The sequence below is a fragment of the Notamacropus eugenii genome, chromosome 4 (assembly GCF_028372415.1).
Source record: "Notamacropus eugenii isolate mMacEug1 chromosome 4, mMacEug1.pri_v2, whole genome shotgun sequence".
NCBI lineage: Eukaryota > Metazoa > Chordata > Mammalia > Diprotodontia > Macropodidae > Notamacropus > Notamacropus eugenii.
Window position 1 is genome coordinate 216,696,915 of NC_092875.1, and position 25,282 is coordinate 216,722,196.

A 25,282-nucleotide genomic window follows, 5' to 3' on the forward strand; every position below is an offset into this window, starting at 1 on the left:
ACTCAACACCTCCAACTCGGGTCCAGTATGGGACCCAATACTTGTAAAGTTCTTAGCACCATGCCTGGTGCATATTAAGTGCTTGTTAATCTTATGTAACAATTTAAGTTTTTCAAAGCCCTTTATAAACATGATCTCATTAAATTTATACTACAACCCAATAGGGCACGTACTAGAGGGATGAGTATCCATTTTATAGATGAGGAAACTGAGGCTCAGATAAGTAAAGTGACATCCTATGTCAAACAGCTTAGATTAGGTCAGAGGTAGTGTTAGAATCTAAGCCTTTCTGATTCTTTGGTCAGTTTTCATTACACTGTATCACACTGCCTTTCTATACTAATGTCATTACACTGCATCTCTACAAATGGTGAAGGCCTTTGCCTCACCCAATTATTTTTAGTTAGAAGAACCTATTATACAAACTTTGTAGTATCAGATTATAGTTTTTCGAGTCTTTCCATTTATCCCTTAAATGGAGTCAATGACAACAGAATAGCCACCATTCAATTCAATTTAATAACCATTTATTAAATACCTATGGAAGACATTGTATTAGGTTAGAGATAGGAAGAGAAAATACAAAAGGGTCCCTGATCTTAAGAATCTTTTATACTATTAGGGGTAGAAGTGAGGAAAGTAACCATAGATACTTTAAAAATTATATACAAACTTGGGTGGATAGGTGGTAATCCCCAGATGCATGGAATACAAAGACAACTTCCAATTCTCATGTTTTTAAATTTTTAAAAGAAATTTCCCTTTTTCCAGTTAATAAACATTAATTTTCTTTCCCCCAGTTCTCTTCCCCTTGAAACAGAAAAGATATTTGTAACAAATCCTTAGAAACAAATTTGCACAAAATACTTGTAGCAAATATATATGGTCAAGCAAAATAAAATTCTGCATTGTTCACATCCAGAATGTCGCATTTTATAAGAAATCTATCACCCCTCTGTCAGAGGGATGCGTGGCAGTATTCATTAATATCAGTCCTCTGGAATCCTGATTGATTATTTATATTGATAAGAGTCCTCAAGTCTTTCAACTCTCATGTTGACCAGTATTTTCATGTGCTTTCTTCTAAATAAACTTTCAACCACATTGCTAGGAGCAAAAGAGGGGCACAAAGTAGTAACAATGTCCTAGTGAAGTGGATTTTACAAGATGTAAATTAGATAATTTAAAATTTTAAGTTCCACCTCTTCCTCTCCTTTTCAACCATACCCTTACCCTTCATGCCCCAGCAAAAGTTAAGTAGTCCCTAAGAGTAGTAAAGGACCTGACTAATCCTCAAAAGGAATCCTTTGTGTCCTTTCTGTGACATGCTATGTCTTTGGGCATGTTCTACCATTGTGACTGGAGGCCAGGCAAGGCATGAGTATAGGCCTGGAAAAGTGCTTAAGAACACTGCATCAGTTCTACTCCTGAGCAGTCTGACTTGAATTAATTCTGAAGCTTATTAATTTTCAGGGCAAGATCCAGAAGTTTCAAATAGAACCACCAAGCTCTTCTCAGTGAATTCTAGCTCTTGAGCAACCCATCTTCTTGTAAATTCTCCGAGTAAGACTGGGATTAGATTGTTAAAGGATTTGTATAAACCTTCTGAATCCACTTCCCTTTCCCCCAATAAGGTGAATGAATATCCTTGACTGTTTGAGATCAGTAATACAATGATGCTCATTTTACAGATCCGGTAAAAGAAACTCAGGGAAATTATCTGACTAGATAACAATCATAAATCTAGGACTCAACTTAAGGACTTTCTAATTACATTGCAAGCCATTTTTTTTCTCCCACCTTACTTTATACTGCACCCAGTTCAGCAAATTACCTTCTCCTAGATATGCAATCTGCTCTATGTCGGCTTAGAAACTTTCAAAAAATCAGGATGTCAAGTTAGTTTATCCCATGTGATTTAAGGTAGTAATGATTTATTTATGTGTATCATTTAGATGTCTAAATTGCACTTGGGAGTAAATTATATTTTCCCATTGAATGCAACTGAATCTATCAACAAGCAAAAAGGATACTTTATTTTTCTGACTATTATTCTACAATAATATGCTTTGGAAAGGAAATTGCAACAACTGTGATTAACTCCACCTTGATTGAAACACATTACAGAGTATTTGTATCTCTGCTACTGGCTTTACAACATCCTAGGATTAGACCTAGATTCAGAAATTTTATGGCTTTTGTTTTGTTTTGTTTTTAAAAGGCAAACACATAAATGTGATAAATGCAATTTCAAGGTAATGGAGTTAGGAAGCCATTATTAGAGCAATTCTGAAGGAAAATAGAGAGTATAAAATGATGACTTAAAAATATTTAAAATTATGTAGGTGGAAATTAAATTGTGAGCTTTGGAGGGTACTGTGTGCTGCGCTGGGTAAATGGAATTTATTTGTAATCAAGGGAACTAGTTTAAAGTGAGTCGATGTAGTCTGGGAGAATGACAAAAACTTGAAGATCTAGTCGTTTAAAGATTTCCATTTGTTTTCTTTAAAATTGTATCATAGCTGATTTATTTTTATTCAGGGTATGTCTTTTGTCAGTATTGATTTTATATAAAAAAATTGACATCTTTGATTTTGGGATTATCTTTATTTCCATCCATATCCATCCTGATTCCTTACCCATGAAGCCATCCCTGAAACAAAGAAAAAGAAGTAAAGAGAGGGACAAATAAGATATTACAATAAATCTAACCGACTTATAAGTCAAATTTAAGGTACATGCAATATCCTGCACTCATAGTCCCCTGCCTCTTCAAAGAAAAGAAGCTACATTTTCTTATCTCTTCTTTTTGGGACAAAACTTGTTCAAAGGCCTCAGTTTCATTTTTTTCTAAGAAATTTTTATTGATATTCTTCATTTTTGCATCACCATCAAGGACATGCTATAGCCAGCTTGAACTAGGTAGCAAGAACCAATTATTCAATTTTTAGTGTGAGCATTTTGTGCCTTAGAAATGAGCAAATGTTATAAATCAGGGCTTGATTTATTATTTTGCTGATTATCTAGACATAATGAAGTGATAGAGAAAATGTTGATAATAATGCAGATTACATTTAAAAATGTGTTTTCCATGCATTTTTTGGGGGGGTGGGTGGAGGAAGAGCTGGTTATTAAACATTTATCTGTACAACCCTGTCATAGTTCTCAATTTTTCCTTAATCCTCCCTTGTAATAAAGGGAGAACCATCCCCTTGTAATAAAATTTAAAAAGAGAAACAATACTAATATATGGAAAAAGTCTGATATCATATGCATTTTTAAACTTCCAACCCTTCCATCCCTGTTTGACAAAGCAGCAGGATAAAGTACCTTTTCATATCTTCTTTGGGGCTAAACTTGGTCATAATTTCACAACATTAAGTTATAACAATAAGGTTTTGCTGGTAACATTTTCATTTCCGTAGCCATACATATTGTTTTCCTAGTTCTGTTTACTTCTTTTTATATCAGTTAAGTCCTTCCATGCTTCTTTGTTTCCATTATATCCATTTATCATACTGTGGTAATATTCCATTGTTTTAATGTACTCCCAACTTTAGGCATTTCCTAACCAAAGGATATCTACATTTTTTTTCCAGTTCTTTGCCACTACAAAAAAAAAGTGCTACTCTAAACATTTTGATGTTTATTTTTTATTTTTGAACATTTCACCCACCAAAATGGAATCTCTGGGACAAAGGCCATGTATATTTTGATTTCTTTCTTAGCATAATTACAAATTACTTTCAAGAAGGGTTGGACCAAGTCATGGTTCCACCAACAATGCCTTAGTGTGTCTATAATTTTATTACCCCCTCCAGCATTGATTATTCCCATCTTATGTTATTTTTACTGTTTTTCTGGTTGTGAGGGGAAATCTCAGAATTGTTTTGATTTGTATTCTCTTGATATTAGTAGTTTGGAACATTCCTTTACATAGTTGTTAAAAGTCTGAAATTCTTTCGAAAATTGTTCCTATCCTTTGACTACTTACCTTTGGAGAATAGCTTAGGTTTTCCTATAATTCTTTTAGCTGTCTATACAGAATATCCCATGTTACAAGTTTAATGTTTAAATCTCCATTAAGTCTTTTAGAATACCTTTTATAACTTGTATATTAGACCCTTAGGAATATTTACATACAGATTTTCAACCCCTCCTCCCCCCACTGCTGATTGCTTCCTTTCTCCTAATTGCATTGATTTTGTTTGTGTAAAAGTTTTTTTTCTTTTAATATAATTAAAATGATTTATTTTATTCTTAGCAATCAACTATACCTTTGTTTGGTTAAGAATTTGTTCCATAGTCATAGCTGTGAAATGTCATTTGTCTGATTATCTTCTAATTTGTTTAAAGGATATAATGTTTAATAATCAGGTCACATACCCGTTTTTGAGTTTATTTTGATATATAGTATAATTTGTTGCTCTACAGTTAATTTCTTCCAAACTCCTTTTCATTTTTTCCAAGAATTCTTGTCAAATAAGGAATTCTTTCCTGGTTAATTTATACTTTCAAATGCATAGAGCAGAGGGTTATTGAGTTCAACTCTTTCTGTTTCCATCTCAGTGAATCTCTTCCATTAATTTACTTTTTTATTTTTTAGCCAGTGTCAAATGGTTTTAAAGGTTACTGTTTTACAATATTGTTGAATGGAAATTCTTTTTATCATTATCTTCTGTCTACCCATTATTTACTGTGATATTCTAGATATGTTATTCTTTTGAATGAATTTTCCTATTACTTTTAATACTACAAAGTATCTCATTAGTGGTTTAATTAGTATAATACTCATTCTGTATATTAGTTGGGTACAATTGTCATCTTTGTTATGTTGGCATAGCCTAGCTATGAGGACTGAATGTTCCTCCAACAATTTTGTTTTGTTTGCTATTTATTTTGTGAATATTTAAAAATTGTGTTTAGGTCGGTTTTAAGTGTTCTATGGTAGGTTGACTCTTACTACTATCTTGAACATTTCTAGAACTATGTGAAATAATAATGGAAATTTTAGGAAAGTTCCTAGTGTTTCCCTGTTGAGGATTTAGATTGATACTTTTAAATCATATTTTAAAAAACCCCTCATATTCCTATACTTTGTAGTTTTTTTTTTTAGCATAAATGAATATTGTGCTTTGTCAAAAGCTTTTTTTATTCCTATTGAGGTGGTTGTGTGGTTTTAAATACTTTTATATTTAATATGATTATATTGTTTTCCTAACATTGAACTATCTGTATATCTCTGGTATAAATCTCACTCGATCTCAAAGAATGATTTCTTTTTCTAAATTGCTATACTATTTTGCCAGGATTTTATCTACATTTTAAACTTAATATTCATCAATATACATTTCTATAGTAATTCTTTTGCTTCATTCTTTCCCAGTTTTTTAGTTATTAGAACTACATTTGTCCCATAAAAGGGATTGGGGGGTATTTTCTTTCTCAATTTTTGGGAATAATTTGTATAGTGCTGGTTAAAAGGATGGTAGAATTCTAAGAATTCATCAGGTCTAGGGTCTCCCATTCCCCTTCCCACTTCTGAAATTCTTATATGGCTAGTTTTATTTCTTTTCTGAAATTGTATTATTTAAGATGTCACATGCAAAATGCACTAGAGAAAGTGACTAATCCATCATTATTCAGGTCACATGATCCCCAAATCCAAGGACCTCAAGTTAATTTTTAAGAAAAGAATGTTTTTAATAGTTAGAGTTCATTGATCATCAGTGGTCTTTGGCTATTATTTTGCTATCAAATCATTCTGTGAATATAATTGAAAGCTAACATCTCAGTAAAATTGTCACTAAGATATATTATATTTTATATTATATTTCTTCTCTAACATGTAGAAAGGATTTTTTATTTTTATTTTAGTAATTTCAGCATTGTGGACAATTCCAGGTGTGAGATCTCTTTTCAGCCTGCCCAGAACTTAGTAGGTCACTTCTAGGGAATTGCTTGCCCAGGGTCATACCATTAGTAAGATAAGGTATAGTATTTGGACCCAGCCCTTCCAAACTCCAAGCCCAGGTTTCTGTCTCCTAGGCAACCTTACCTTTACTAGTATATGCAAATAAATTCATCAGTAAGACATATTCCTTTTATCTGAGTGGAATGCTGTAAATTGAATTCTAGAGTGCATTAAAATATGTGTCATTGGGGAATGACTCAAAATGAATTTTTTGATTAAAAGTTGGTAATATTTCAGCAGTGATACATGAGGATATGATAAGGTGCTTCCCATTTCTCCATATACATTCTTCATAGATACTGCAAGAATTGTAGTAGAAAAAAACATTATACTTGAACTTAGGGGATCTCATTTGAAAATGGATTTTTTTTTCAACATAGGGAGGTTCTGACACTATGTGAGCATAAACAATATACTTAAACCTCTTTGAAGCTAAGTTTCTTCATTTGTAAAATTTAGTACCCCACTCACACATTGTTAGGAAGAAAGATTTTTAAAAATCTTACAATATTATGAGATGGTTGCTATTATTATTGTTACATTAGTTTTCTAATTTTACTTCATACAAACCTTTAGGCTCTCAGAATCTGTTTCCTCATCTATAAAATTAAGATCCTTCTGATTCCAGAGCAAAAGAGAGGTATTGTGTTGTCGTGGGTAGAGATCTGGCCCCTGAATGAGGAAGATGTGAGTTTATGTGCTGTCTCTGACACACACACTAATTATATGACTCTGGCCAGATTTCTTAACCTATAAATTGCAGAGAGGGTGTAGTTCTGCATTAAGCGAGGGAGTATACTTGCCAAGAATTCTTTACTAATAAATTCACATACTGTCCCAAAATGGGGATAATTATACCTGTCTTGTCTACTTCAGAAGCTAAGTATAAGGATCAAATGAGGTCGTGTTGGTGAAAATGCTTTGCATGTATTCCTTCTCTTCTCTTCCTTTTCTTCTCTCTCATCCTTCTTTCATCTAACCATTAACACACACATATCACACACAAATTTACACCACATGCACACATGATACATATACCACACCATACACATATACTATATATATATATATCACCCACCTAATCATCCCCTCCTCTAAACTAATCTGGCACACATACACACATACGTACACGCCCATGTGAACCCTAAAGTGCCATATCATCATTACATTAGTGCTGCATTGTTTGAATTATTAGTTCCCAGAAAAATTCTTGTTTGGAAAACCTGACCATTATTTATTTAAAAGTGTTATTTTTTTCCAATTAATTTTAGGTTGGAAAGCTTCTCTGTTTCAGTATAAATTATAAACCCCTTCTCACTTTGGGAATGACCTGTGCTTGAAGGTGAATATCATCTCTTGGGTCTTTTTAGAATTCACCAATTTGGGCTTTTGAGATTGTGAAATTAAGATTTCTGGTTTCAGTTCAAGCCTTGATTTGTTTTGTGATCTTGATTGCTTAAGCTTATTCATCTTTATGTTCTCTGTTTCTCTTAATTATAATAAGAACAATGTGAACTACTTCTCTTCCTTAATATTGTGAGATATAAGTAATATTTGTGAAGATACTCTGACACCCAGAAAAAAATACTCTTTTGTTAGTGATGGCATGATAATGACAGTACTAGATTATAAATTTCTTTAGAACTGTGTATATATACACATACACACACATGTATATACATACACACCTACACTCACACCCATACTCTTTTGTATCCTCCATAATATCTAGAAGTAATTACTTGGAGAGAAATTTAATGACTTGCCTAGGAATATACAGCTGTTAAGTATCAGAAATTGTATTTAAACTCAGGTCTTTCTGATTCTAGCACTATCCATTGTGATGCATAGGTGTCATATTTGTTGACTCTGTTTTCTATTACTACAAATTTATACTGTGAAAAGGACTTCTTTTCAGATCCAGTCCGTTTTAAATAAACAGGGTTTGGATTCTATTTCTGACATTAGTGTTTTAGCTTTTCTTTCTCAGGAACCATGAATAGGAAAAAATAGACCCAAAGAGATGCAAGAGGGATGGAAACAAACTTGTCTTGTAGTAGTTACCAAATGGCTGGCTTCATTGAATCTTACAGCATCTGGATGTAAGCTGGTGTGTGTGTGTGTGTGTGTGTGTGTGTGTGTGTGTGTGTGTATGTGTAGATTAAAAACAGACCCACCCAAAATGTATGGAGATATAAAAGTTATCACAACCAGTAACTGCAAGATGAAGAGCTCAAGGCATCAGAAATAAGAGTGGCTCATTAAAAAGCTTGAAGCTTTTGATAAAAAAAAAAAAAGGGAGAATTCAGTTTGGAGATTTAAAAAATGATTTGTGTATTCAACATGTTCATTTTAAAAAAGGAAAAAAAATGCGAAAACTTTTGGTGTTCTTTGAAATTTATTAAAAAGTTACTTGTCTTTTTATTCATAGGCTAGAAATAAGTAAAGAACAAACTGTTGTAATTTTTCTGAGTCTAGTTTTAAAGAATTGAAAGCTTTCCTAGATACACACTTGGAATTCTTTAAAACTGGGCTCCTGAAGCATCACTATTACCAGATGCTATTGGCTCAGGCTAAGGGGATGATGGCAGTGACCCAAGAGCTTGGCAAGACAGTGAGGATTTTAGTAGTTCCATTAGAGAGGACAGCAGATGGGGAGGAACGCTATTGAATGTAGCTCCTTACTACCTTGGTATGTCATGGGGCACTGTGGTATTCTGCATGCCAGCATGATGTAGTGTAGGGATTCTTAACTTTTTATATTTTGGATTCAAAGTTTCCTTTGACAGACTGGTGAAATCTCCAAATAATGTTCCTAATTCAAAAAGTAAAACATATAGAAATGCAATAGAAACTAATTATATTGAAATGTAGTTGTTAAAATATACCTATTTTCAAAAATAAGAACATAATTCCCAGGTTTAGTACCCTGGCACAGTATATTGTGATCTCAGGGTTTGGAATCAGGAAGACAGTTTCTGTTTTCATTTGTGGCACTTTCTAATTACGTGATTCTGCTTAAGTCACTTAATTTCTTTGTTCTGCAGGCAGCTACCTAGTGTTTCTGATACTGTGACAGAATCACAGATCTTTCACGCTTTTGTGTATGCTTCAGTTTTCAGTAGCATTATGCTGAAAAACTACTCACTCCTTGCCTGTTTACTGATGCTTTCTCCCCACCCCCAGTCACATGAAACATTTCTTTCCCAGATGAAAGTGTGATGGCCTGACACTCAGATTTCCAACCAAAATTTTTTTGCTAAGTTTTTGCAAGCACAAACTGTACTATGTCATCAGGTCAGGACATCCTGAGTCTACCCAGCATGGAGCTGGGACAGGGTGGGACTGGGCTGGAGAAGAGCCCAGTGAGAATATAGATGCCACTGAGGGAGAAAGCAGGCGATTTGGTAGCTTCCTATTTTAACTCATTATTCTTAATAAAATCAAAGTTAATTCTTCTAAGTTCTATTACTTTGGTTGCTGAAGGACTTGCTTGTGCTTTTAGCATCCTCTGAAATAGGAACCACAGGGCAAAGACTCTAGCCCTCAGTTTACTTATTGATTTTTCCCTTGCTTTTTATTAAAATAATGGGTTAAGTTTGGATCTGTGAAAAGTTATCTTTTTGTCCTCTGGCAACTGTGGCTACTCCTTGACCTATAGATAAAACAGATTTCCTTTCATGCCTCAAGTGAAAGATATTGAACAGAAACAGGCTTCAGACATGTTCCTCCTTGTACTATCTGGCTCTCTCCTTGTTTACTTGTTTGTATTGGCCTGGTAACTACAGCTACTCCTTTTATCACCCACAACTGCATTAAAAAATAATGACTGGATTTTTCGTTTTAGCTGAATTACAACTTAAGCTAAATAATGGCAACCTTTTCTGCAACATAGCATTGTGAAAAGTCATGCTTATTTTGTTGCTATTTGAAAAGCACCTGGAGCTCTCTTGAAGGAAGATATTAAAGTAATAAATAGTCACCTGACAGATGCTTCTAATGAGGCTGTGATGCAGAGATAGATTGGTTTCTGCCATCACTATTTGTTAAGCCTATGATTAAAATCCCAGGCACTCAATAACACTGAAAATCTTATTAAGAAGTCATTTAGAGACTTAGATGGGAACAAACACTCTCAGATTTCAAGTCTAAATGTATATTGTCTGGACTATCTAATGGTTTATCACCTCTGAAACTGAATCTATATATAAGGGAAAAAACTTATCATAATCCAAAGATAAATTAATATTCCTCCTTTAATTTTGTTTAGTTTAAAATTTGCTATTCATATTCATGTGGTTTTTCTCTCAAATAACAGTTAATTGTAACTGATCAACCAACAAATATTTATGAAGCATCTACCATGTGTAGGGCAGTATGGAGAAGGTGGTCATCCTCCTCCAAATATCATTAAGAAGATTTAGATATCAAGGGAATCAATGAAAAAAAATGTGAAGGAAGATAGTCTAGCCCTACTAGATCTCAAACTGTATTATAAAATAGTAATTATCAAAACAATCTGGTGTTGGCTAATAAATAGAGGGGTGAATCAGTGGAATAGATTACGTACAAATTACATTATGGTAAGTGACCATAGTAATCTAGTATATGATTGACCCAAAGATCCAAACTTTTGGAACAAAATCTCATTATTTCACAAAAACTCCTGGGAAAACTGGAAAACAGTATGGCAGAAACTAGGTGTAGATCAACATCTAGAACTATATACCAATGGGTACATGATTTGCACATAAAGAGTGATACCATAAGCAAATTAGGAGAGCATGGAATACTTTATTTGTCAGATCTATGGATAAGGGAAGAATTTGTGACCAAACAAGAGATAGAGAAGATTACAAAATGTAAACTAGATAATTTTGATTATATAAAACTGAAAAGTTTTTGCTCAAATGAAACCAATGCAACAACATTATAAGAAAAGCAGAAAACTTGGGAAAAAATTTGCACTAAGTATCTCCAAGAAAAGTCTCATTTCTCAAATATATAGAGAACTAAGTATTTTATAAGAATACAAGTCACTCCCCAATTGATAAATGGTGAAAGATATGAACAGGCAGTTTCCCAAGAAATCAAAACTATTTATACTCATATATAAAAATGCTCTTCTAAATCACTATTAGTTCAAGAAATGCAAATTAAAGCAACTCTAAAGTGACATGTCATGCATATCACATTGTCTAATATGATAAAAAAGGAAAATAATAAATGTTGGAGGGATATATAAAAACTGGGACACTAATGCACTACTAGTGGAGTTATGAGCTGGTCCAATCATTCTGGAGAGCAATTTGAAACTATGCCCCAAAGGCTATAAAACTGTGCATACCTTTTGATCCAGCAATACCACTGCTAGGCCTATATCCCAAAGACATCAAAAAAAAAGGAGGTGGGGGGGAGAAGGATCTATTTGTACAAAACTATTTATAGCAGTTCTTTTTGTGGTGGCTAAAGAATTGGAAATGGGAAGGATGTCCATCAGTTGGGAAATGGCTAAATAAGTCATGGTATATGATTGTAATAATGTCATATTATTGTGCTATAAGAACTGATAAGCAAGATGATTTCAGAAAAACCTGGAAAGACTTTCATGAACTCATTCAAAGTGAAGAGAACAGAATCAAAAAAATGTTAAACACAGTAACAACGTTATTGTTCAACAAAGAATTGTGAATGACTTAGGTATTCTCAACGATACAATGATCCAAGAAAATCCCAAAGGACTAATGATGAAGCATACTATCTGTCTCTGGAGAAAGAATTGATATTGTTTCAATACAGACTGAAACATGATATTTTCCACTTTCTTTCATTTTTTCTTTCATTTGAATCTTTTTGTACAAAATGACTAATATGGAAATGTTTTGCATGGTTTCACATGTATATCTGATTGCTTGCCATCCCAGAGAGGGAGGAGGGGATGGTGGGAGGGAAAGAATTTGGAAATCAAAACTTTAAAAGATGCTAAAAGTTGTTTTAAATGTAATTGGGGAACAATTATATATAAACAAAAAAGAAGATCTGGATGCTGAACATAAATGATTATTGGTTAGGTAGAATATATACTACAGATGACCTGGACAGAAAAAAGAAATAGATAAGTCTGAGATATATCAGAGGCTTCACAAATAGGTATGAAATACTTATGATGGAGAAATGCTCTCTCTTACTCTCTCTGTTAAAAACAGATAGACTGATTATTGTTTGACTTCTCTTTGATGATGATTTCACTTTTTAAAAGGTAGATGAAATGACAAGGGAAAACTGTGTTCTGGATCAGATTTTCACCAACAAGGAGGATCTATTTGATAGAGTAGAAATAGTAGGACCCTTGCAGAAAACAAACAACAGCAAACACTATTCATCTTAGAATTTGTGTTACAGGGGAGGAAAGTCAGGAATAGTTTGATACATTTCCTAGATTTGAGAATAATAAATTTTGAAGATTTCAGCAAGAGGATAGGTAATATCCCTCTGACTAAAATTCTTTGGGGAAATTCAGCTCAACTGAGATGAAAAACTCTTGGTAATGAAATTCTGAAGGTTCAGAGAGAATAAGTTCTAATGTAGAGGAAAAGTGGGAGTTATCTAAAGAGACCAATGTGAATCCATAGGGAATTCATAAACTAACTTTGATTTTCAAAATGATACACAGTTCAACTGTCATTTATTAAGATCTAACTGTATGCTACATCCTGAAGACAAAAATTTAAAAGTCCTTGCCAGTAAGGAACTTAAGTTATACTAATGGGAAACAAAAATGCACAAATAAGTAAATGCGAAATAAATGCAAAGTAAGTTTGATGCATGAGGAGTAACAACTAGGAGAAGCAGAATAGTCTTGTTGTAGGGAGTGACACTTCATATGAACCTTAAAAAAAGGTAAGGATTCTAAAAAATAGAGATAAGGAGGATGAGTATTACACATATGGGCAGAAAACCTGTACAAGGACACAGAGATGGGTGATCAAATGTATACAGGCAATAGTATTTGACCAGTATGACTGGAACATTGACTGGAAGGAACAAAGTATATTTACTCTGGAAAGGTAAGCTGGTGCTAGATTATGAAGGGCTTTAAATATCAAACAGGAAAAATATGAATTTTACCCTGAAACAATAGAGAAATATTAATTAATATTACATGGCTAGAATCAGATTAATTACATGGCTAGAATTATGTATACTTTAGGAATATCTCTTTGGCAGCTGTGTGCAAGATGGAATGAAGCAAGGGAAGACAGGTAGTGAAACAGAGACTAATTAGGAAGCTATTGCAATGGTTTAGGTGAAAGGAAATGGGATCTGGATTAGGGTAGTTATTGTAGGAGTAGAGAGAAAGGTGAAGAATGAGAAAGATGTTGAGGAGGTGATATCAACAAGACAGCAATTGATTGACTATAAAGCTTCCCAAGGTTGTGGACTTGGATTAGTAGAAGAATTTTGGTGCCATTGAGAGAAATAGAGAAGTTTGGAGGAGAGATTGACTTGGAACCCAAGAAAATGAGTTCAGTTTTTGTTGTTTTTGAGTTTGAAATCTTTATGGGAAAACTAGTTAGAAAAGTCTAAACAACATTTGGAAATGTGCAACTGGAGTTCAGAAGAGGGATGGATATGTGAACTTGGGATATATCTGCATAGAGATGATAGTTGTACCCATAACAGCTGATGAGACTACTAAAAGAGAATGTGTAAAGAAGAGAAAAACACACATGATAGAGGCCTCTTACAGGGATGGCTAAGGTTTGTGACAAGTAGATGATATTATTATCCCCATTTTAGAGATTAAGAAATAGGATGAGAGGGTAAGTGGTTCAACTGGGGTCACAGACTTCATGAGTCTCAGGTAGGATTCGAATTTATCTCTTAGTAACTCTGAGTCTAGAACTCTACCCACTACATCAACTAGCATGAACCAGATTAAATGTAATTAGATAACATTTAACAAAATATATAAAAGTACAATAGAGCATAATGTGAACTTATGGTTTTCTAAGTGAATATATGGTTGGCAGGTGTCTGTTTTTACTTTTGCCATCACTGGTATAAGAAAAAAGACTCAGAAGGAGCAGAGGTTAGTGAGAAAATCTATGGCAATTTTTTTCATTTTCCAATGGCAAAGAGAAGAAGATCAAAGAAGGGACAGAACTGCTCTTAGGGAGTATTTGATGATGATACCTGAAAACAAAGGGAAGCCTTTGATTTATTCTTATTTCACTTTTGATTCATCTGTCAAGGAGAATGATTGTTGAATGGGAGACACTGAATATTAGTATTCAGTAGGTAGCTAAAAACCAAGGTAAATGAAGGATATGGCAAAGAAAAAACCATCTACCTGTATTTGAGGTACAGAATTCTGACCTCTATGCACTATACTCTTGGGTTTTAAAGGCAGATGTGATGACTGAACTATTGTCAGTAATTTTCGAGATTGTGGAGAACTGAGGTAAACCAGGCTTCAAGGATTACAAATAATGTCCCAATTTTCAAAAATGGTAAAATAATAGAATCTACAAATTAAAGACCAGTGAACTTGACCTGAATTCCTGAGGAAAAATCTCTTTTTTAAATTAGTAATGGGGTGATTGGTGAACATTTATAAAGGGAAATATTGATCATAATGGACCAGCATATCTTCAAGAGAAGGTATAACCAGACTAAGTTTATTTACTTTTTTTATAAGACTGCCAAACTGCCAGATGCCAGAAATTCTGTGGATATTATTTATTTAGATCATAAGATCATTGATAACTGTCAGGGATGTTATAGCTCACCTAGTCTAACTGCTGATTTTTTGATGAAGACATTGAGAACCAGAGAGGTTGCATGAATTTCCAAAAGTCATGTGTATACTAGCATTTGAGGAGAAATAATTGTGGGGAAAATGGAAAGACTGAGGGTAGATAGATCTATAAGTAAGCACCCTGACATACACAGGAGGGCCTGCTGTACAGGTTCTTAGATCTGCTTTTCTAAAGGAAACAACTTTTGAGGGGTTAACAATCACTTTAACCAAGTACATGTATCATTCACTTAGTTCAAGGAAAAAAAGTCAGCACCCTGAATTTCAGAGAAAATACAGAGAAATCTAAATCAATAGCAGCACTTCCAAAGTGTCTGGCAGTAAGCAATCCATATACTACATATCAACAGATGCGATTGTCTGACCATAGTTACCAGAGAGCGAAGCACCAACATCAGGGTTTTCAAAGTGAGAGTAGGGCTGCTTAGTGGCTTCCCAGAATCTCATCCGGCATACAAGGCTTCTTCCAAAAACTAAGCCCCAAAGTAAAATCACATCTCAGAGTCTTTATACACTTTTTAGAGCCAGAGGACTTTACAACCCTTGAGAACCCGTGCCTCGTTAACAAAAGGTGTGGGTCTTCCCATAAATCTTCCCAGACCCATTAATGGGTGGGGAAGATCTTCTTTAAATCACATTATTCAATCAGAGGCACTTGATTATATTAAAACAAAAACAGCAAAAGATCCTACTTTGCTTTTCATCACAATGGGTCAGATGACAGTGCAGTTAGGTGAACCTGGAACTGGTTGAATGACAGATTCTAAGGAGTAGTCACCTTGAAAGGAGGTTTCCCATGAAGTGCCCCAGATTAGTTGGTCTTACACTGCTTAACATTTTATCAGGAACTTAAGTCACAGATGGTATCTTTAGCAAATTTTCAAAAAACCCAAAACCTTGGAGGGAAAATAATATGTTAGATGACAGAATCATGATCAAGGAGATCTTCACAGGCTAGAGCACTGGACTGAACCATAATCCATATCAATAACAAGGACAAATACAAAATTATATACTTGGTTTAAAAAAAATCAATTTCACAATTATAAGGTAAGGAAATCATGGCTAGACAGCAATTTGTCTGAAAAAGATCCAGAGATTTAATTGGACTGCAAATACAATATGAATCAATACTGTGATATGGCAGTTGAGAAAATTAATGCAACTGTAGACAACATTTTGGCGGAAAATAATGTCTGTGACTAGGGAGATAATGTTACCATTGTGCATTGTTTTGATCAGACTACTGGAATTTTATGTTCAGTTCTTGATACTATGTTTTAGGAAAGATATTGACGAGAACTAGCATATCATTGTGGATAGAGAGCTGTCCTTGGAATCAATAAGATTGGTTTTCAAATCCTGCTTCTGGTGCATTCTGGCTTAGAATCCTGGGACAATCATTTAATGTTTCAATGCTCTAGGTAACTCACTAAGATGATAAGTGTCAGAGAAAGTGTCTTTACCATAAATAGAGGAAAACTAGGAGTTTCCAACACAATGAAATAGCAAGTTCGGTGCATAAAGAAGGAAAAAAAGGCATCTGGAAGAGAACAATAAGGGTGGGCAATGGCTTCAGTTTCATACTATAGGCTAATTTGAAATAAATCAAACTATTTAATTTGGAAGAGAGATGAACTGGGGGATGGGGAGAGGAAGGATGCTAGCTGTCTTCAAATATTTGAAGTATTAGAAAGGCTATTACATAGAAGAGGAATTAAACATATTCTGTTTGACCTCAGAGGGTAGAACTAGGAATGATATCTGAAGCAAATTTAAGTTTGATGTGAGAAAAAACTTCAAAGCAATTAAAATGATCAAAAAGTAGAATCAGCTGCTTTGAGAGGTAGGTGCCATAATAGATAAAATGCTGGAAGCAGGAAGCTTTGAATGAATGAATGATGAAGTATTTATTAGTTATGTACTCTGTATAAAGAGTTCAAATAGAAAATTAAGATAGCCTATGCTTTCAAGGAGCTCACCGTCTAAAGGGGGAAAACAAAATATATAGAAGGATGTGAGTCATATGGAAAAACCCAGTGGAACTTAGGGTAGAGTGGCAATAAAGGTGCTAATACATTTTGTTTAATGTCATTCCATTAACAAAACTATGTCGATTTTAAATATTAAGCCACTTGACTATGTCAAGGATCTCAGCAATAGGAGCTTTCTTTTTTGCATCTTCAATAACTGTGGCTGCTGAGGATGCAGGCCCTTAAGAACTGGTAGAAGCAGTTGACAGGCCCTGGATTTTGGCTGCAAGGGCTAGACTAGAAGCAGAGCTGACTTGAGTTTAAATCCTACTTCAGATGGATGTTAGCCGTTCAACTCTGGCCAAGTCACAACTCTCTCAGTTTCCTCATCTTTAAAGTGGGAATCATAATAGCACTAACCTCTCAGGGTTGTGATGAGGATAAAAAGAGCTAAGATGAGTAAAATACTTTGTAAACCTTAAAATGTGTCATAGTTATATCTTTTGTGCTCTTGGCCCAAATTGATTAGTTCTATTTCCTGGAGGGTATGGAGAGCATCAGAGCTATTGTGGGGATTCTCTAGAGACTCTGGAGTCAGGCTAATTTTAGGACTTGAGACTGATTGTTCAGAAAATTGGAGAAAGGAAGGTTTGTCTTCACTGCTGAACTACTTCCCATCTTAAGGACTCTTTCTCTTTTCCTGCTCTTTCCAAATATCTAACATAGTCACATTGCCCCCTAGTTACACAGAACCTTATACTGCTCCCTCCTGCAAGGCTGTCCCCAGGGTAGAAATGTTCTCTTTATTGTACTCTCCACTCCTCCAATGCAATAAGCATTTCATGTATCTTTTTTGAAAGGGATTGTTTGAAAGGAATTATTTATTGTAATTGTAATATTGTAATAATTTTATGGAAGTAATTGCCACTCTATTGCTGACTTATTAGGGGGAGATATCTAATGAGAACAAGTTGACTATATTGGAGATCAATGAGGAGGTCAGTAATAAGAAGGCATGCAAAAAAAGATGCAAGCAAATGTAGATAAATGAGATTGGCTACAAAAGGGTGGAAAGGTGATAACAGACATTTACATAGCTCTTTAAAGTTTTTGAAGTGCTTTTGATACATGATTTCATGAGATCCTCCAAGAAATCCTATGAAGACAGATGCTACACTATTATTATTGATATTTTACAGATAGGGAAATTTAGAATGACTAAATTATTTGCTCCTGGTCACAGACTTAATAAACATCATAGGTAGGGTTTGAACTTAGGTTTTCCTCACTTTAAGCCCAGTATGCTGCCATATTATCAATAACATATTCTTTTAGGTATGGTAGAGAAGACAGGAATCATAAGTAATGCATATGACCCCTGTAGGAGTAGATGGGGAGGTCATAGGATCATGGATGATAACAGTATAAAGACAGGGAAGAAATAATCAATTTGAATTTTCCTCATGTTTTCTCTACCAGTAAGAATAATCTTCAGGTAAGAATTTTTTTTTAATAGTTAATAAGAAACTGGAACATTTGAAGTAAGGAAATGTTGAGTCCCTAGTTGAGTTAGTGAGTTCAAGTCAGCTGACTTCAAGAAACTGCATCCTATGGTTCCAAAAGAATATGGGACTGTTATAATGGGAAGAGAGGTAGATTGTTGGACCTTTGGGAATTCTAGAAAAAAATGGGAAAAGGTGACATATGATTGAATGTAGGCAAATGTTATCCTGTTCAAAAGACATGAAGAAGGTGAATATTTGAAACCATGCCACAGGTAGCACAATGGTTATTCCTGGTAAAATACAGAGCAGATCATTAAAGAGATGATTTCTCAGAACTTAGAAAAGGATAAGTAAATACTCAGAAGCCACATCAGACAGTTTCCTTTTTTAAAAGGGTCATTAAAAGTTTTGATTTTCTTCACTAGACTGTAAGCTCATTAAGTACAGTCACTGATTTTATTTTTGTCCTTGATTTCCCAGCATCTAGCACAGTGACTTATACATAATAGGTGTTTAATAAATCAAATTCAAATTTTCAAAATCAAGTTCAAATTTTTTAAGGGATTTGATAAAGATTCTCATGATCCAGATGAACAAAATAGAGAGATATGGGCTGGATGACAGTCCAAGGGAAAGTTTCAGGACTACTAGAACTAGCATATTGCTCTCCAACTATGCTAAGTTAAAAAAAAAATGAAGAGGAAACCTGGATTTACATGAACATTTTAACAAAGCCAAATAACACTCTACGTGGTTTATGTAACAAGATAGCTGTACCAAAATGGTTTCAATTAGTAATTCAGTGTAATAAGCTTTTAACGCTATATACCAGACACTCTACTAGGGATAAATAGACAAAAATGAAACAGTCCTGCACTCAAAGAATTCATAGTCTGTATGGAGAAGGAACATTTTATCTCTCTCTCTGTCTCCGTCTCTCTCTGTCTCTGTGTCTGTGTCTGTGTCTGTGTGTCTGTCTCTGTCTCTCTCTCTCTGTCTCTCTCTGTCTCATCTATCTAATAATTTCAGGGAGGCACCAGCAACTGGGGAGTAAGGATCAGGAAAAACCTCATGTAGGAGGTGCTATGAAAGAAACAATTTACATTTACCCTAGGTACAAAAGATCTTCTCTCCACTAATATACATTACCTTGTCCTCCCACTTCAAATCTCAATGGACTGGCCATCAGCTGCATGCTATAATCAACATAATAGGCATTTATCATATCTTTTGAATTGTAAGGCTAATCTCTTTTGAATAATAATGGATCTCATTGATGAGGTCCTGTAATGTACTGGACCTTGATGCAACTGGACAATCTTGTTATGTATAGGATATCTCCCTTCCATGTGTACCCTGTACAGTATATCCTAGATGAGAGTGGATACCTTTGAAGAGTACATCTTCCATTTTATGCCTTCCTTGATTCTAATGATAGGACCAATGAACTGTGCTTTTGTTACTTGCATTCATTAAGGAATCTTGGATGGTCTTACCATATGAATTAGTGACTCCTTATTGGGAAAAAAAGTCTTCAGCGGTATGTTTTACTCCCTACAATGCCAGATGCTTTACTGAAATCAATAAGTGATAAATAGTACAGAATCTCTGCACTTTTTAGTCAACTGTGTGCTTGTAACATTGTGTTCCCTTAGGTGATCTTAATATTTTCTGGAGTGAGGGAGGAAATAGTTCTATTGTGTCTTGCTCTGGTAAAACTAAATCTAGAGAATTAGACCTGTTCTTGACTTCCAGATTTTAGGAGTAATGTTGCCTGGTGACCAGTTGACCAGTAACGTCAGCCAGAGCTGAACTCAGTTCTTCCTCACTCCAGGTCCAGTACTCTATCCATTATGTCACTAGTTGTCTCAAGGTTTGTAAGTAATAAGGTACTATGTAAATGCCAGTTATTATTCAAATAAGGAGATTTAAAACCATGCTACTGGAGGATCCGTTGAAGAATTTGGGAATTTTTATCCTTGAGAAGAGAAACAGGGAGAAGAGGGGAAACAGGGAATATAATTTTTGAAATTGAGATATTTGAAAAATTACTTGAAAGAAGGATTAATTTGTTCTTTTAGACTCATGGGGGCAAAATTAGTACCAAATGCAAAGTTGTAGGGGTGCAGATTTCAACTCACTATAAATAAAAACTTTCTAACAATTGGAAGTGTCACAAAATTGAAATATCTGCTTCACAAGCTAGTGAGTAAAGAGGAAGCTAGATAACTGTTCAGTTATTATGGGTGTTATAGGAGGGGATTTATGCTTTTTGATTATATAATTTCTAAGTTTCCTTTTGACCTAGAATTCGCAAACTTGTTTTTTATTTTAAAAAATATTTTATTAACTATACATGAACATAATTGGTTTCTTTTAATAATCCTGTATCTTTTATGTATTAAAGAATATTATTCTGAGAAGAGATTCACTCAACTGCTAAAGGTTGAAATGACAAATAAAATAAAATAAAGGTTAAGAACCCTTGCTTTAAGATTCAATGAGGCTGTAATTCTAATTTTATGAAGGGTTTAATGTGCTACACCTTCCATCTGATTTTCATTTTTGCTGGGAAACTGTAGACAAATGTATTTCTAATGGTAGAATTCGAAGTAACAGGAGGAAAGAGAGGTTTTTGAGCTGGGGGGCCTCCTTGATTTCCTTCAGATATCCTGATGGATATCTGGTCACTGGAATCAGATGGCTCTGGAGGAGAAGTGAGGCTGGTGACCTGCACAGCCCTCCCTCACTCAAAACAAAGTCAAGTGCAAGTCATGTCATCATTTCTCTGATGGCATGATCTTCATTGGCAACAAAGGACAAACACAAGGTATAATCCTTAAAGATTTAATTTTGTGAATTCAATAATGACAATAGACTGAAAGACTCCTTTTCCCAGTAAAGGGATATTTGGAGATTGGACCAAACTTCTGATTTTACTGTAAAAATTTGTCAGGCATGAAGTCTGTGGTAAAATTCTTAGATTAGGATTTCAGTTGCTATGGTTTTGGTGCAGCTCACCCTAGGATTCTTTGGCTTTATGATTAGCTGTCAATTTCTATAAGATCCTCAAAAGTGGCCCATTCCTCCTCATACTATAAAATGGCTCCCATCTTTACACACCTCAGATTAATTTAACTGACGCTGTATGTGACTGACTTACTCAGAGGTATGTGCAGCTTTCTGTAGTAGAGGCATTTTTCTCAGTCTAGAGTGAGGAAGGAGAGTGAATTACTTTAAATACCAGGTCACTTGGACCAAAGCTATAGATGAGACATCCCCCAATGGAGCTAGTGCTGAAATCATTGGACTGAGTATGCAAAAGTGTGGAAGATGACAGTGAGTTTTTGGATTTATTTTGCAGAATTATGCTGGAATGGAAAGAGTGTAGGAATTGGAGCCAGGCAAGTTTTGGGTTTAACTCTTGCTGCTGATACCTGCTAGCTATGTGATGACAGTAGGACATAGTCTCTCTAGGTTTCAGTTTCCCCAAATGTAAAATGCTTTCTACAGTTGCTGGGAATGTTATATGAAATAATATAATGAACAAGGAAGTGAACAATTATTAGTCACCTATTATGTGCCAGACACTGAACTAAATGCTTTACAAATATAATCTTATTTAATCCTCACAGCAACCCTGTGAAATAGATGCAACATTTTAGAGTTGAGAAAATTGTAGAGTATAAGTGGCTTGCCCAGGGCCACATAGCTAGTAAGTATCTGAGGCCAGATTGGAATTCAGTTCTTCCATACTCTAGGCTCAATACTTTATCCACTGTGTCACCTAGCTGCTTCAAGTGTTGTTAGCATTAAAGTGGAACATATATGCCAGCTATTATTTATTTTTAAAAATATGTAGAAATTGATTTTTTAAATTATTTCTCATTAGGGTTATACCCTTCAATACCTTTGTTGTTTTTCATATTTGAAAAGGTCATAGAAGCTGGTAAGCAACAAAAATGTTTGATAGTTTAGAAAAAGTTAGATGGTTTTGATCTTACCTTTCATATGTAAAAGTCAACCTTTGGTCTGTGGTCTTGAGTTTTTGCAGTTCTCTCTGTTCCGCTTATCAGATGAAAATGATCTCAGTTGTCGTTTTCTCCAAGTGTGATCTCAACTGTCTCTGTGTTGTTCCCAACAATTGCTAATCCAGTGACAAGGAACTCACTACCTCTGAGTGCTGCTCTTTCCATTTTTTGGCATCTCTAATTATTGGAAAGCTCTTTCTTAAACAGAAGACAAAGACTTGTCTTTTCTGTGACATGCCTCTGCTCAAAGACTACAATAATTGCTCATTGCAGGAAAGGTCATGCTGTCCCTAGGTAAAATTGTGAAGTGGGCAAACTGTGTCTTTGGCATCTGAGACTTCACTTCCTGAAATTCTTTCCCTGATCTATATTTTGACTATCTCTCCTCACTCCCTGTCTCTTAGGCACCCATCATCCTTCCTTCCTTCAAAACTTGCTCTCAAGCTTGGTGTCGATTATTGACAACTTAGTGTAATTTTTAATGAATACATTGAAATGCACATGCATTTCAAGTATATCTTTAGTTGTGGAATACAACTTCTGTTAAATGAACTTGAATCATCACTTGTGGAAAAGAGGTTTTGCTAGAGTATCTAAATTATAAGACCAAGTACTTGTTTAGCTCACAAGGTCTCTGCTAAGACATAACTAGCAATTATTGAATCCTGGGTAAATTTCGGCGAGGACTATTGGGAAGCAACCTATCTGGTCAGGTGGCCATTAAGAGGGGAAGGCAGCAGTCAGGTGAGTCCTAAGAGAGGGGTTCTACAAAGGCAAAAGTAGTAGCTTCCCAGGGCTAAGGATAGGAAGAGGGGTGGTCATTCATATGGCAAGGGACTATCACAAGGAAGATGTTTGCATCTTGAAAAAAGCCCTGATCAACTTTCCCTAATTACAAGCCTCATCTCTGCCCCTAAGGAGTTTATAATCTAGTTATGGTGAATTGACCATGTCTAAATGCCTAGTTACTGATGTTTACTGGAATACAGTTCTTCCTTGGCTCTTCCTCTCAGAATCCTTATTTTCCTCCAAGGCTCAGTTCAGGAGCTGCCATGAAACTTTTCCTGATCCACTCAGATGTTAGTGCTTACTCTTTCTCCAAATTCCCTTATATTCACTAATATGGGACTGTATTTCTATCTTCATAGTAGTGTATAAATTTCTTGAGAACAGCCACTATCACATTTTTTCTTCCATATTCTCAGCACCTTGCATAGTGTCATCAACATTAAAAAAAAATCGTGACTTGTGATTTAATCACTATTGAGAACTCTCAGTGAAGAAACTTCTTCCACCAATGCAGCTGAAAAAACTTATTTATACGTATAATCTTAGAGAGTGGCTTAAAGATTTGAGACACTGAGAGGTTAAATGACTTGGGTATGGCCTCTTGGCTAATTTATGTCAGAAGCAGGACTTGATTTTCTGACTCCAAGCTAGTTGTCTGTCCACTAAAGCATCATCTCTATCTATAATGGGTACATAGTAAAAGTCAGTTGAATTGCATTGATTTTATGCCAGGCATGAGGTAGATTTATTTACATTTTTAAAGTAAGGAAACTGAGGCTTTAAATAGAATTTGACTTTTTTGCTTTGCCTCAGAGGGTGGAACTAGGAAGACCATTTTGAATACCAGTATTAATTATTGTTAAAAGATTTTTAAAAGCATTATTGCCTCCAAACATTGTCATGCTATAACAACAGATATGTGAAACTTTGTTCTTTCTTTTCAGATGGTTTTGAAATTGGTGTTCCATCAAATAGCCATATGGTATCAGAGCCTGGAAAAAATGTCACATTCACATTTCAGACTCACATGGCGAGCCCCCTGAAGCATGTGACATGGGAAAGGATTCGGCCACATCAGATTGACCACTTAACTTCCTGTAACTTGGACAATGGGAAAAGTTATGGCTTAAAGTACCAAAGAAAAATATTGCTAAGCTGCAGTCAAGAGATGAAAAGTAGCTCTATTGTCATTCAAAATGTCACTGCTTCTGACTCAGGATTTTACCAGTGTTGCTTAACCACTAACACAGGGGAAAATGAAACCTTTGTGATGAGATTGACTGTGACTGCTGGTAAGTAAAAGAAGGAAATGTTGAATTGTTATGAATGTAGAAATTTCCAGCAACTGGTTTCAGTTAAAGACTTTTATTTAGTATGAAAAATTAATTTTAATAGAATAATTTAAGGAGATTAGAAGTTACTTTATTTTAACCCTCAATAAGTCACACCTTGTTTAGTCTCTCATTACAGAAATTCATAACCTTCCCCCATCCCACTTTTCTTACTTGCCTTGTTCCTGAAATGAAGAAACTGCTAAGTCTGTGAGGTTAAGATACATCCTTGATATATATGGCCTTGGAGTGATCTCTATTATTTGCTTGTGTACCAATCCAGTCTAGTGAGTTTTTATAACAACTATTCTGGACAGACACTGTACTAGGTGATAAATACAAAAATAAAATAACAAACATCCCCTATTCTACGAAGGGGATGTGAATGTAGATTAGATATATTTAGTACTGTATCTCTAAGTAAAATGTATACTTTTGGGAACTAAAACTGTGTTTTCTATTACTTGAGTACTCCACTAGGCATCTAGTATGTCACTGCTTCAGAATTTAATGAATCTTTGTGGAATGTGATTGAATGAAGTAATCACTTCTGGATATTCTATTTTAGTTTGTCATAAACTCTGTAATCTATAATCTTCACAATTGGGACATAATGAAAGAAACAAAGCTCTCATTAAAGAAGGACAGTCACTTTGAGGGAAGTCATGGGGATGGTTTGTATTATATTTGAGTAATGGACGGGAGGCTTGAAACTCTATCCAGGATTAAAATCTAGACATTGCTCCCTCATTCTGAGGAACATGCCAAAAATAATCCTTTATTCTTGGTGCTGACAGAAGTTGTCTATCACTCTATGCTTTTATTTTCCATATGCCTTTAGTCAGCTCATTTACTTTG

General features: G+C 34.8%; 1 protein-coding gene across 1 annotated transcript in view; it reads left to right on the plus strand.

Moving 5' to 3' along the window:
- The window catches only part of CD226 (CD226 molecule), a 114,045-nt gene that overhangs the window by 39,780 nt on the left and 48,983 nt on the right, over nucleotides 1-25,282 (plus strand). The window contains exon 3 of the mRNA XM_072604126.1: nucleotides 24,038-24,385. Within this exon, the coding sequence (XP_072460227.1) occupies nucleotides 24,038-24,385 (348 nt within the window). The remainder of the gene's footprint in view (nucleotides 1-24,037; nucleotides 24,386-25,282) is intronic.